Genomic DNA, 12,897 nt, shown 5'->3' on the forward strand with positions numbered 1-12,897 from the left:
GAGGTTTTGCAGATATATGGGATAGGAGGAAAGCTGTTAAGAGCAGTCAAGAGTTTTTACGAGAGTAGTAGAGCTTATGTTAGGAAAATGGAGAGAGTAAGTGGTTTGAAGTAAAGGTGGGACTTCATCAGGGATGTGTTATGTCGCCATGGCTGTTCAATTTATACATGGATGGGATGGTGCGAGAGATGAATGCAAGGGTAGTGGGTCAGGGATTGAAGACGATTAAAGATAATGGAGAAAAGTAGGAGATATGCCAGGTGTTGTTTGCTGATAACACTGCGCTTGTAGTAGGATAAGAGGAGGGATTGAGGAAGTTAATGACAGACTTTTGGAAGGTGTGAAAGAAGGAAGTTGAAAATAAATGTGGGCAAATGTAAGGTGATGAGATGTACAAGGGGAGAAAGTGGCAGTAGGCCGGAAGTGAGTATTAAGGGAGACTGGAGGAAATGGATAGTTTTAGATACTTGGGTGCAAATGTGGCAGGAAAGGGAGGAGTGGGGATGAAAGTAGAATGTAGACTGAGAGAAGCGAGTAAATGCCTTGTGGAATTAGAAAGTGTAATGAGAAATAGACATTTGGGAATGGAGGCTAAGAGGGGATTGTATGAAGGAGTGATTGTGCCAACAGCACTGTACGGGGCAGAAACATGGAACATAAGAGAGGAAGAGAGAAGGAGTTTAAATATGTTTGAGATGAAATGCCTGAGAAGTATGGTAGGGGTTACTAGGCTAGATAGAGTGAAAAATGAGGTGAGGAAGAGATCGGGGGTGGTAAGGGAGTTGGGAGATAGGGTTGATGAAAGAGTATTGGGATGGTTTGGACACATGGAAAGAATGAGTGAAAAAAGATTAGTAAAAGAAGTGTGGAAGGCAGAGGTGGAAGGAGTGAACATGAGGGGGAGTCCAAGGATGAGATGGATGGATGGGGTAAAAGGGGCATTTGGAAAGAGGGGAATTTCTATTGAGGAAGGACAGGAGAGGACAGAAGATAGGAGTAAATGGAGAATGGTTGTGTATGGATGATGATGTGATGCATGAGGGGGAGTGGGTGGGGGATGGGAGGTGAGGGAGTATGTATGAGAAATAAATTGATGCAGCCCAATGAGATTTCTCCCAGTCTTCTCCTTTTCTGCATGAAGGGACAGAGAGGGGGGTCACTGAATTAATGAAGTGGCCTTGCTATTGATGTGCTGTGTCTTACAACACTGCTTCTGACCCAGGGCAGTGGATAAGATGCAGGGATGACCCATCATCCAGTAGGTGCCAAGACAAGAGGGTGGAGGGGAGGGGAGTATGTAGGGGATGGAATGGGTGGGAGCGGATTCATAACTTTGTTTTTTGGCTACCTCCCATGTAAGGGGGAAAAAGCCTTTGGTATATGTATGTATGTTTGATATCTTAGATGTTTAGCTGAAGTAATGTCACCTTAGTGGTAATAGGTTGAGATTATTGTTTATGGCTTATGCAAAAGGATTCTTGTATGAGGGAGAAGCAACATCATGTGAATGGATTAGGAATCTCCATATACCCCTTGAATGTGATAATACCCTTTGCAGGTTTTTTTTGTGGCTAATGCCTGACAGTTTTATTCAGTTCAGGGATCATAATACAAGAATGAAGATGGTTTCAGTTAACTCCATCATTATCATGATGCTCTTTTGAGATATAAATGTGGCCAACCACATTTAGTTGCATTTAATTTAGAGGGTATTGCTGCAGTGAAGAAGATAGGGCTATCTCAGGTTAATCCTTTGGTACTGTGTAGTGATGTCCATTTGCAGATTTTATTCTTACAAATGTCAGGAGATTTTGTCCAGTGGAAGGTGTCACCATTGCTGTAGTAACACTTTTTACAGATATTATTTTGGCTAGTACCAGTCAGTTTTATTCTTGAGAGTGGGTGTTACCAGAGTGAAGGCCGTCATTGTCTCACACTGGTATCCTCCCAGGTCTCACAGAAGTTGCCACACAAGGTTCTGTCCTATCACCTGTTTTTCTCTTGTTCATAAATAACCCACTTAACCACACATATTGTACCAACCAGTGTTATGCTGATGATACCACTCTGCATTTTCCATGCTATTCTCCAGACGACCCAATCAAGAGGATCTTCAGATCACTCGAAGGTTAGCTGCAGAGTGCCTTACTTCTGATCTGTTTTTATCTCTTTGAAGCAGAGAAACCTTTTCTTTTGGTGAATCAAAGGCCTATTTCCTACACTTTCCCACATGATAATTTCTTCACCCACCCACTTGATAGTTTATTCACTAATCCACCTGCCACATTCATCCACAGAGCTAGCCCCTCCTCTATTTTTGGTGCACTACTTTTCCTGTCAGTCACATAAAAGTATTCTCAGCCTAAACTACTGCAGCAGTTTGTCACAAGAATGCTTGTAATTCTACTGTTGTTCAAACATCTTCTAAGAAATTAGGTGTTCTGTACTGCCTTCAGAATTTCCTCACTGTTTTGTTGCTGCTGACTGTAGATAGGAACCTAGTTCCTCCCAGTACAGAGTATGTAGCTAATATGTGGAATGTCTCCATTCATACAGACCTTCAGAAGGGGAAGGAGTGTGAATGTATGTCTTAATTTTCCACATTCACAATCTCTGGCATTTTCCTACCCACATTCTTGGAAGGCAGTGTTCTTTTGAACTTTGTAATTATGTACCTTATTCTCTTTGGGGACCTTGTAATAAATGACCTAGTATTTTCATGGATAGCACCAAACTCATGTGGAAGAGAACATATTCATTCTTTCTGTCTTTATTTGGGGAACCTTGTCTTTCTTGGTCTGTCTTCACCATAAAATTGGAACTGTATTATATATATATATATATATATATATTCCCTCTTTCCACTTATTATTTGGCTTTTTATGTAATGGAAGTATCAAGATGCCTTCTGTCTTCCATTATTTAGCAGTGAACTTTAATGTTTCCCCATGTGCCTTATTGTAGAATTGTGATTTTGAACATTTTGCGCTTTGTTTATTTCCTTGGCTACTCTTTCATAAATTAGAGGAAAATTATGTATTGAGTAATGATATATATTAATGGTGATCTTTAAGTGGTAGATAAGGTGGAGGTGTGATACTGATGTTGGATTTGTTTACCTTGAATATATTGACTATTTTGAGTATTTTGAACATTGAGGTGTGTTGGTTCAGGAGTATTAATAAAATGCACTCAGAGAATTCATGCACACAGGATTTCAATTGAAGCCACACCATGGTTTCCTTTTGTATGAAAAGATGTGGCTTAAGATTATATATAAATATTTTATAGAGATTATTTAATGAATGTACATTTTATAAATGCAAACCTACCCTCTCTATCTCTCTTTCTCTCTTTTCCCTCTGATATGAAATTGTACATTATTTATATTGTTTGAATATTATGCTTCTTGTGGAAATGTATTGAAGATTGACATTTGTCCATTCTTTACCCTATGAGGGTACAGATTACTGCACTAAACCATCAGAGAATTACAAGAACTCTGTTTTCCATTTTCAGAAATAAAAAACGGGAACTTAATGATATTCGGTTTGAGTTTGCCGTTGGCCGTGATACCTCGCAAGGTGTGTCTGCAGAATTAGTAGCAGCAGGTCTTGTAGATGGCCAAGACCTAGTGGTGGTAGCAGCAAATCTAGACAAAATTACACAGCACCCAGAAATGGGCAAGAACCTCACCTTTGCATTGGTAAGAAGATTTAGCTTTCATTAACTTTTTTCCCTATTTACTTTTCTAGACTGTTGGTCTGTAAATGTGAGCCAAGTCCAGACATATGGTTTTATTTAATCTTGATCTGGTTTGGGAATGGATGCTAAGAGGAGACTGTATGAAGGAGTGATTGTGCCAACAGCACTGTACAAGGCAGAAACATGGAACATAAGAGAGGAAGAGAGAAGGAGTTTGAATGTGTTTGATAAGGTGTCTGAGAAGTATGATGGGGGTTACTAGGCTAGATAGAGTGAGAAATGAGGAGGTGAGGAGAAGAACGGGGGTAGAAAGGGAGTTGGGAGATAGGGTTGATGAAAGAATATTAGGATGGTTTGGACACATGGAAAGAATGAGTGAAGAAAGACTAGTAAAAGAGGTATGGAAGGCAGATGTGGAGGGAGTGAACATGAGGGGACGTCCTAGGATGAGGTGGATGGATGGGGTGAAGGGGGCTGTGGGGAAGAGGGGAATGTCTGTTGAGGAAGGATGGGAGAGGACAGAAGACAGGGGTGAATGGAGAATGGTTGTATATGGATGATGTTGTGATGCATGAGGTGGAATGGGCGGGGGGATGGGGAGTGAGGCAGTATGTGAGAGCAAAATTTGACGCAGCCCAAAGGGATTTCTCCCAGTCTTCTCCTTTTATGCATGGGGGGACAGAGAGGGGGGTTGCCGATTTAATGAAGCGTCCTTGCTGTGGATGTGCTGTGTCTTGCGACACTGCTTCTGATGGCAGTGGACAAGGTGCAGGGATGACCCGTCATCCAGGAGGTGCTAAGATAAGAGGGAGGGTGGAGGGGTGTGGAGTGTATTCAGTGATAGAATGGGTGGGAATGATTTTATGCATTTTCCTTTTTGGCTACCTCCCTTGTAAGGGGGAAAAAGCCTTGGTATATGTATGTATGTATGATCTGGTATAGTAATTTAGTATGAGTATTACACCCTAGTGTGAAGTGTAGGGAAAAAAATTATGACAATTCAGACTTTATGTGCATTTACATATGAATAAAAACATAAAAGAAAGAATTTTCTATGTGCGACTCTCCGGTCTTGTGTCACATTTAGAACAGAGAGAGGTTTCGACCTCAAAAACATACTAATAAACAAAGAAATATTTGAAATGAAAAGGGATATTGTTGAATGGAAAAAGGAACATAACCAATTATACAAAGAAATGAGTGAATTGAGGAAGAAAAATACACTATTAGTTAGGGAATTGGAAGAAATGAAAAAGGAACGGGCTAAAGTAAAATATGATAATGAAAAGATAAAAAATTAAACTTTGAGGGAAATCAATGAAAATTTTTTAATAGAGGCAGGCAAAGTTGGTGAAAATATAAAAAAATCAAACATGATGGAAATCAAACACCAAATAAATGAAGACAAAGAAAACCAAAAAATACTATTTAAAGAAATAGTCAAAGAACAAATGAACGAAAGTACAAAGGACACAGTAATAGAAGTACATACATACATACATATACCAAAGGCTTTTTCCCCCTTACAAGGGAGGTAGCCAAAAAGAAAAAGGCGTAAAAACCCTTCCCACCCATTCCATCCCTAATACACTCCACTCCCCTCCACCCTCCCTCTTATCTTGGCACCTCCTGGATGACGGATCATCCCTGCATCTTGTCCACTGCCCTGGGTCAGAGGCGGTATCGCAAGACACAGCACATCCACAGCAAGGCCGCTTCATTAAATCAGCGACCCCCCCCCCTCTCCGTCCCCTCTTTTTCTCACACTTACTATCTCACCCCCCATCCCCCCACCCATTCCACCTCATGCATCACAACATCATCCATATACAACCATTCTCAATTCACCCCTGTCTTCTGTCCTCTCTCATCATTCCTCAACAGACATTCCCCTCTTCCCCAAAGCCCCTTTCATCCCATCCATCCTTCTCATCTTAGGTCGCTCCCTCATGTTCGTTCCCTCCACATCTGCCTTCCATACCTCTTTTACTAGTCTTTCTTCACTCATTCTTTCCATTTGTCCAAACCATCCCAATACTCTTTCATTAACCTTATCTCCCAAGTTACCACCCCTGTTCTCCTCCTCACCTCCTCATTTCTCACTCTATCCAGCCTAGTAACCCCTATCATACTTCTCGGACACCTCATCTCAAACACATTCAAACTCCTTCTCTCTTCCTCTCTTATGTTCCATGTTTCTGCCTTGTACAGTGCTGTTGGCACAATCATTCCTTCATACAATCTCCTCTTAGCATCCATTTCCAAAAGTCTATTCCTCATTACACTTTTTAATCCACCAAGGCATTTACTCGCTTGTCTCAATTTACATTCTACCTCCACTCCACCCTTTCCTGCCACATTCGCACCCAAGTATCTAAAACTATCCACTTCCTCCAGTCGCTCTCCCTTAATGCTCACTTCCAGTCTGCTGCCACTTTCACCCCTTGTACATCTCATCACCTTACTTTTACCCACATTTATCTTCAACTATCTTCTTTCACACACTCTCCCAAACTCTGCCACCAACTTCCTCAATCCCTCCTCTGATCCTGCTACAAGTGCAGTGTTGTCCGCAAACAGCAACTGGCTCACTTCCCACTTTTCTCCATTTTCTTTAACCCCTTCCATACAGTGCCGCACACGTAGGCGTCCTGAGGAGCAAGTGGATTCGCGACGCTGCCATATCGGCGTCTTGATTATATTTATTGTAGTTGCCCCTGTGTTTTTACATTCTCCCTAATCTGCTCTTAATCCCATTCTCTGTGGTTTTCAAAATTCACGGGTGAAAGAGAGAACGATCGATATAAGCCGTGACTATATTTTATTATGCGAGTATTATTACAACACATCGTACGGCTGGCATTGGCTGCTGCCCGAAAGATTTAAGTCCCGTAGTGAAGTGGTTAAACATCTCCAATCCCTGACCCACCACCCTTGCATTTACCTCTTGCACCACCCCATCCATGTATAAGTTGAACAGCCAGGGTGACATAACACATCCCTGACAAAGTCCCACCTTTACCTCAAACCACTCACTCTCTCCATTTCTAATCCTGACACATACTCTACTACTCTCGTAAAAACTCTTGACAGCTCCTAGAAGCTTTCCTCCTATCCCATATATCTGCAAGACTTCCCACAGTGCCTTCCTGTCAACCCTGTCATAAGCCTTTTCCAGATCCGTAAAAGCCCAAAAAACATCCTTACCTTTTCTCACATATCTGTCTTACCACAAAAATATGATCTACGCAACCTCTACCTGTCCTAAATCCACACTGCTCCTCGCCAATCACTCCCTTTGTCCCTCTCCCAATCCTTGCAATCAAGGTCCTCCCATAAGCCTTCCCAACTACACTTAAGCTCCCTCTGAAAATACTACACTCACACTTGTCCCCTTTTCCCTTGTAAAGTGGAACTATACAGGCACTCCAGTCCTCCGGTACTCTACCCTCTCTCCAGCAAACATGAAATAACCTCACCAGCCAGTCTACCATCACTGTACCTCCTTTTTTTAGACATTCTGCATGGCATCCATCCAGACCAGGTGCCTTACCTGCTCTCATCATCTTAACAACTGCCTTGACTTCATCCTTCCTTAATTCTCCTCCATTTTCCTCACTCATCACGGTCATTTTCTCAGCACTTCCCACTGCAACTATCTTTCCCTCCCTATCCTCCTTCACATTTAGCAACTCCCTAAAATATTCTGCCCACCTTCCCCATACTTTCTCTTCCATTATCATCTCTCCATCTACACCATTTACCTTTTCTTCTCTACTCGATTCACCTCCTCCTCTCTTAATTTCTTTCCAAATAATCTTTTTATTACTTTCAAAATTTTCTGTCATACTCTTACCCCATTTCACATCTGTTCTCCTCTTTGCCTCTTTTATCTTATGCCTTACTTCTCTTCTCTTTTCTTTGTACCTCTCATATGACTCCCTCGTCCTTTTTTGTAACCAATCTGTGAAAGCTCGCTTCCTCTCTTCTACAATCTTCTTTGTTTCCTCATCCTACTATTCACTACCCTTTCTTCTATTTCCTCCCATCCTTCTTGTTCCACACACCATCTTTGCACACTTTGTGACACCCTCCTTGAATCATCCCCATTCCTCCTCCACTCCTAGCTCTACTCTATCCTTCACTCCCTCCGACTCCTCTCTCAGCTTCTTCTTGTACTCCTTCTTCTTTTCCTTTTCATTTAAAGAGTTCATTCTAAGCACCTGCCTACCTTTTGTCTTTTTCCTCTTCCTCCATCTATCCTTCACTCTCAGCTTACCTTCCACCAAAAAATGATCTGATATTCCCCCACTCTCTCCCCTTTGTACATGTACATGTACTGAAGGAATGAATAGACAAACTAACAGGAAAAATATACAAAATAATTGAATGCTCACTCAAAGAAGGAAAACTACCTGGAGACTGGAAAAATGCCAGTATAGTGCTGATATATAAAGGAAGAAATAAGTAAGATGTCCCTAACAAATACAATAGTTAAAATTTGCGAGAGAATCATCAAAGATAGACAAAATATCTGGAGGAGAATGGTACACTGAACCTGAGGCAATTTGGATTCAGACAAGGAAGATCATGTACCACTAATTTCATTTGTTTCTATTCAAGATTGATAGATATATTGCAAGAAAGGGACGGCTGGGCAGACTGTGTATTCCTGGACCTACAAAAGGCATTTGATAAAGTACCACACAAAAATTACTGTATAAACTGGAAACAATAGGAGGCATACATGGAAAACTATTGAATTGGAAGGAGGACTTCCTACATGGAAGAAAAATGAGAGTGGTGCTCAGTAACAAATATTCAACACGGGAAGAAATGAGTAGTGGCATCCCACAGGGGTCAGTCCTAGCTCTGATAATGTTTGCTATATATGAAAATGACATGGATGAAGGCATTGAATGTTACATGAACTGCTTTGTGGATGACGCAGAATTATTAAAGAAAATAAACTCCAAAATAGACTGTGACTCATTGCAGAGGAATCTGAACAAAGTCTCAGAGTGAAGCAAGAGATGGGAGGTAGAATTCAACATCAAGAAATGCAGTATAATTGAATTTGGAAAAAGCAAGAAGAGAATAACAGGACAGTATAAAATTGATGGAAAAGAAGTAAAGAAAGTAAATTCTGAAAGGGACCTAGGAGTAATCATCACCAAAGACATGTCGCCAGATAAACATATAAATGAAATAGTCGGAGAAACATACAATTTGTTGAGATCAATAAAAGTGGCCTTCAAATACCTGGATAAGGAAATGATCAAGAAAATATTACAAACACTGATAAGGCCAAAACTGGAATATGCAGCGCTGATATGGTCACCCAGTACAAAAAAGAATATAAGAAAATTAGAAAGAATACAAAGAGCAACAACAAAGTTGGTCCCAACACTTGCAAACCTGACATATGAACAAAGACTGGTCGAACTGGAATTGCCAACCCTAGAACAAAGAAGAGAATGAGGGGACCTACTAACCATCTACAGAATTATGAAAGGAAAAGAATGCCTTGATAGAGAGGACTTATTATAGTGGGACAGAGGAAAAACAAGAGGACATGCAATGAAACTCAAAAAGGATAACTACAGAAGAGACCAGAAAAAGAACAGCTTCCCACACAGAGTGATAGATATATGGAACAAACTGGATGAAGAAATAGTGTGTGCAAACACAGTACAAGAATTTAAGAACAAAATTGATGTTGCGAGATACAAAAACGGGTCACCACGAGCATAGTTCCCCTTCCCGTATAATACAACTAGGTAAATACATGTTGTGAAAATTATGAAAACCCCAGCATAATGTGTAAATGAGCCAAACCTAAAATATGGCCAAAAGACAAATTGATTTTGTGAAACCAATATCCACAAATGGTTTAACCCAAAAAATGTTAGTTCCATTTCAGAATGAACATTATAGGATTATCTGGTACATTTTTGAGAAAATGTCAAATGGCTCTAAATATTAGCTAGGAGATATTGCATTGGGTAAGGGAGGGGAAGTGTAGGAAGTGTTCTGTGTCTTTAGTGTGATGGTTGCATCTGGAGCAGGGCATTTGGTATGATTTCTGTCCTGGGTGATGACCCTAACACAGTCATATCAGTGTGGTTCTTGTTTGTCATGGGAGGGATTTCTCAGTTGGACCGACATGTGGGCAAGTCAAGTGGTGTACCAAGTGGTTTAGTAATCTGAGTATGTATTTACCTAATTGTAGTATACACAAAAGGAGCAATGTTCATTGGGTCTCATCTCCTATTCTCTACTTTTCTAACATACTTAGACTCAAATTTATGTACAGTTCCAACTTAACCTATATCTTTGATTTTCAATTATCATATTTAGATTTGAACTTGTGTATTGTTTAAGCCTTGGATATATCACCTTAGCTATTTCACATATTTATGTATCTATATGGTTAAGTGTATTTGTTTGTTGAGTGTAGTTGGGAAGGCTTATGGGAGGTGTCTTGAGAGGAACAGAGGGAGTAATTGGTGAGGAACAGTGTGGGTTTAGGACAGGTAGAGGTTGTGTACATCAGATTTTTGTGGTAAGACATATGTGTGAAAGGTATAGGAAAAGGTAAGGATGTATTTTGGGCTTTTATGGACCTGGAAAAGGCTTATGACAGGGTAGACAGGAAGGTACTGTGGGAGGTATTACAGATATATGGGATAGGAGGAAAGCTGTTAAGAGCAGTCAAGAGTTTTTACAAGAGTAGCAGAGCTGGTGTTAGGATTAGAAATGGAAAGAGTGAGTGGTTTGAAGTAAAGGTGGGACTTCATCAGGGATGTGTTATGTCACCCTGGCTATTCAATTCATACATGGATGGGGTGGTGCAAGAGATGGATGCTAGGGTAATGGGTCAGGGATTGGAGATGGTTAAAGAAAATGGAGAAAAGTGGGAGATAAGCTAGTTGTTTGCTGACAACACTGTGCTTGTAGCAGGATCAGAGGAGGGATTGAGGAAGTTAGTGACAGAGTTTGGGAAGGTGTACAAAAGAAGGAAGTTGAAGATAAATGTGGGTAAAAGTAAGGTGATGAGATGTACAAAGGGAGAAAGTGGCAGCAGACTGGAAGTGAGTATGAAAGGAGAGAGACTGGAAGAAGTTGATAGTTTTAGATACTTGGGTGTGAATGTGGCAGGAAAGGGAGGAGTGAAGGTGGAGGTAGAATGTAGATTGAGAGAAGCAAGTAAATGCCTTGGGTGATTAAAAAGTGTAATGAGAAATAGACATTTGGGAAATGATGCTAAGAGGAGATTGTATGAAGGAGTGAATGTGCCAACAGCACTGTGCAAGGCAGAAACATGGAACATAAGAGAGGAAGAAAGAGTTTGAATATATTTAAGATGAAATGCCTAAGAAGTATGATAGGGAAGAAAGAGTTTGAATGTATTTGAGATGAAATGCCTGAGAAGTATGATAGGGGTTACTAGGGTAGAGTGAGAAATGAGGAGGTGAGGAGGAGAACAGAGGTGGAAAGGGAGTTGGGAGATAGGGTTAATGAAAGAGTATTGGGATGGTTTGGCACATGGAAAGAATGAGTGAAGAAAGACTATTAAAAGAGGTGTGGAAGGCAGAGTTGAAAGGAGTGAACATGAGGGGGCAACCTAGGATGAAATGGATGGATGGGGTAAAACGGGCATTGGGAAAGAGGGGAATATCTGTTGAGGAAGGACAGAAGATAGGGTGAATGGAAAGTGGTTGTATATGGATGATGCTGTGATGCATAAGGGGGAGTGGGTGGGGGATGGGGGGGTGAGGGAGTATGTATGAGAAATAAATCAACACAGCCTGAAGGGATTTCTCCCAGTATTCTCCTTTTCTGCACAAGGGAACAGAGGGGGGTCACCGATTTAATGAAGTGGCCTTGCTGTGGATGTGCTGTGTCTTGCGACACTGCTTCTGACCCAGGGCAGTGGACAAGGTGCAGGGATGATCTGTCATCCAGGGGACGCCAAGATAAGAGGGAGGGGAGTGAAGTATGTAGGGGATGGAATGGGTGGGAATGGTTTCTATGCCTTTGTTTTTTGGCTACCTCCCATGTAAAGGGGAAAAAGCCCTTGGTATATGTATATATATGGAAAACTGTATTTCTTCACATCCTTTCGACATGTGTTTTTGTATGGATGTGTGTGGTACTGATGGCAGATTGTTGTAGATATTGGTAACACGTATATTTATCAAGACATCCTTATTATACATGCTTGTATTGATCATATTGGGAAAGTATATTTTTATTTATGTTGTTATAGCTTTGAACATGCATTTCATAATTTATTGTAGTAATGATTGCATTTAATTTTTATAACTATGGCATATTTATACATATACCAATGGCTTTTTCCCCTTTATAAGGGAATTACCCAAAGTCAAAGGCATAAATCCACTCCCACCCATTTCTTCACCACTCCTCCCTCCCTCTTTTCTTGGCTCCTCCTGGATGAGGGGTCACCCCTACATCTCACCCACTGCCCTGGGTCAGAAGCAATGTAGCAAGACACAGTACATCCACAGCAAGGCCACTTCATTTAATTGGCAACCCCCCCTCTCTGTCCCCTCATGCAGAAAAAGAGAAGATGGGGAGAAATCCCTTTGGGTTGCATCAAAATATCATTCACACATACTCCCTCACCACCCCACCCCCACCCACTCCCATGCATCACAGTATCATCCATACACAACCATTCTCCACTCACCCCTATCTTCTGTCTTCTCTCTTCCTTCCTCAACAGGCATTCCACTTTTCCCCAATGCCCCTTTTACCCCATCCATCCATCTCATCCTTGGTTGCCCCCTCATGTTCACTCCTTCCACACCTCTTTTACTAATCTTTCTTCACTCATTCTTTCCATATGTCCAAACCATCCTAATACTCTTTCATCAACCTCCCAACTCCCTTTCCACCCCCACTCTCCTCCTCACCTCCTCATTTCTCGCTCTATGCAACCTTGTAACCCCTACCATACTTCTCAGGTCTTTCATCTCAAACTCATTTAAACTCTTCCTCTCATGTTCCATGTTTCTGCCCCATACAGTGCTGTCAGCTTTATCACTCTTTCGTATAATTTCCTCTTAGCATCCATTCCCAAATGTCATTTCTCATTACACTTTTTAATCCCCCAGTCATTTACTTGCTTCTTTCAATCTACATTCTGCCTCCACCTCCAGTCCT

General features: G+C 41.2%; 1 protein-coding gene across 9 annotated transcripts in view; it reads left to right on the forward strand.

The window, feature by feature from the left end:
- fray (oxidative stress responsive kinase frayed) overlaps positions 1–12,897 on the forward strand; it is a 522,696-nt gene that overhangs the window by 494,729 nt on the left and 15,070 nt on the right. For 6 of the 9 annotated variants that reach the window (XM_076192634.1, XM_076192630.1, XM_076192631.1 and 3 more), the window contains 2 exons: positions 2,093–2,128; positions 3,520–3,706. In XM_076192634.1, the coding sequence (XP_076048749.1) occupies positions 2,093–2,128; positions 3,520–3,706 (223 nt within the window). The remainder of the gene's footprint in view (positions 1–2,092; positions 2,129–3,519; positions 3,707–12,897) is intronic. The other 3 variants (XM_076192636.1, XM_076192637.1, XM_076192632.1) reach the window with 1 other exon arrangement.

Source organism: Oratosquilla oratoria, chromosome 11, assembly GCF_046742065.1.
Source record: "Oratosquilla oratoria isolate Oo_2021 chromosome 11, ASM4674206v1, whole genome shotgun sequence".
Lineage (NCBI taxonomy): Eukaryota > Metazoa > Arthropoda > Malacostraca > Stomatopoda > Squillidae > Oratosquilla > Oratosquilla oratoria.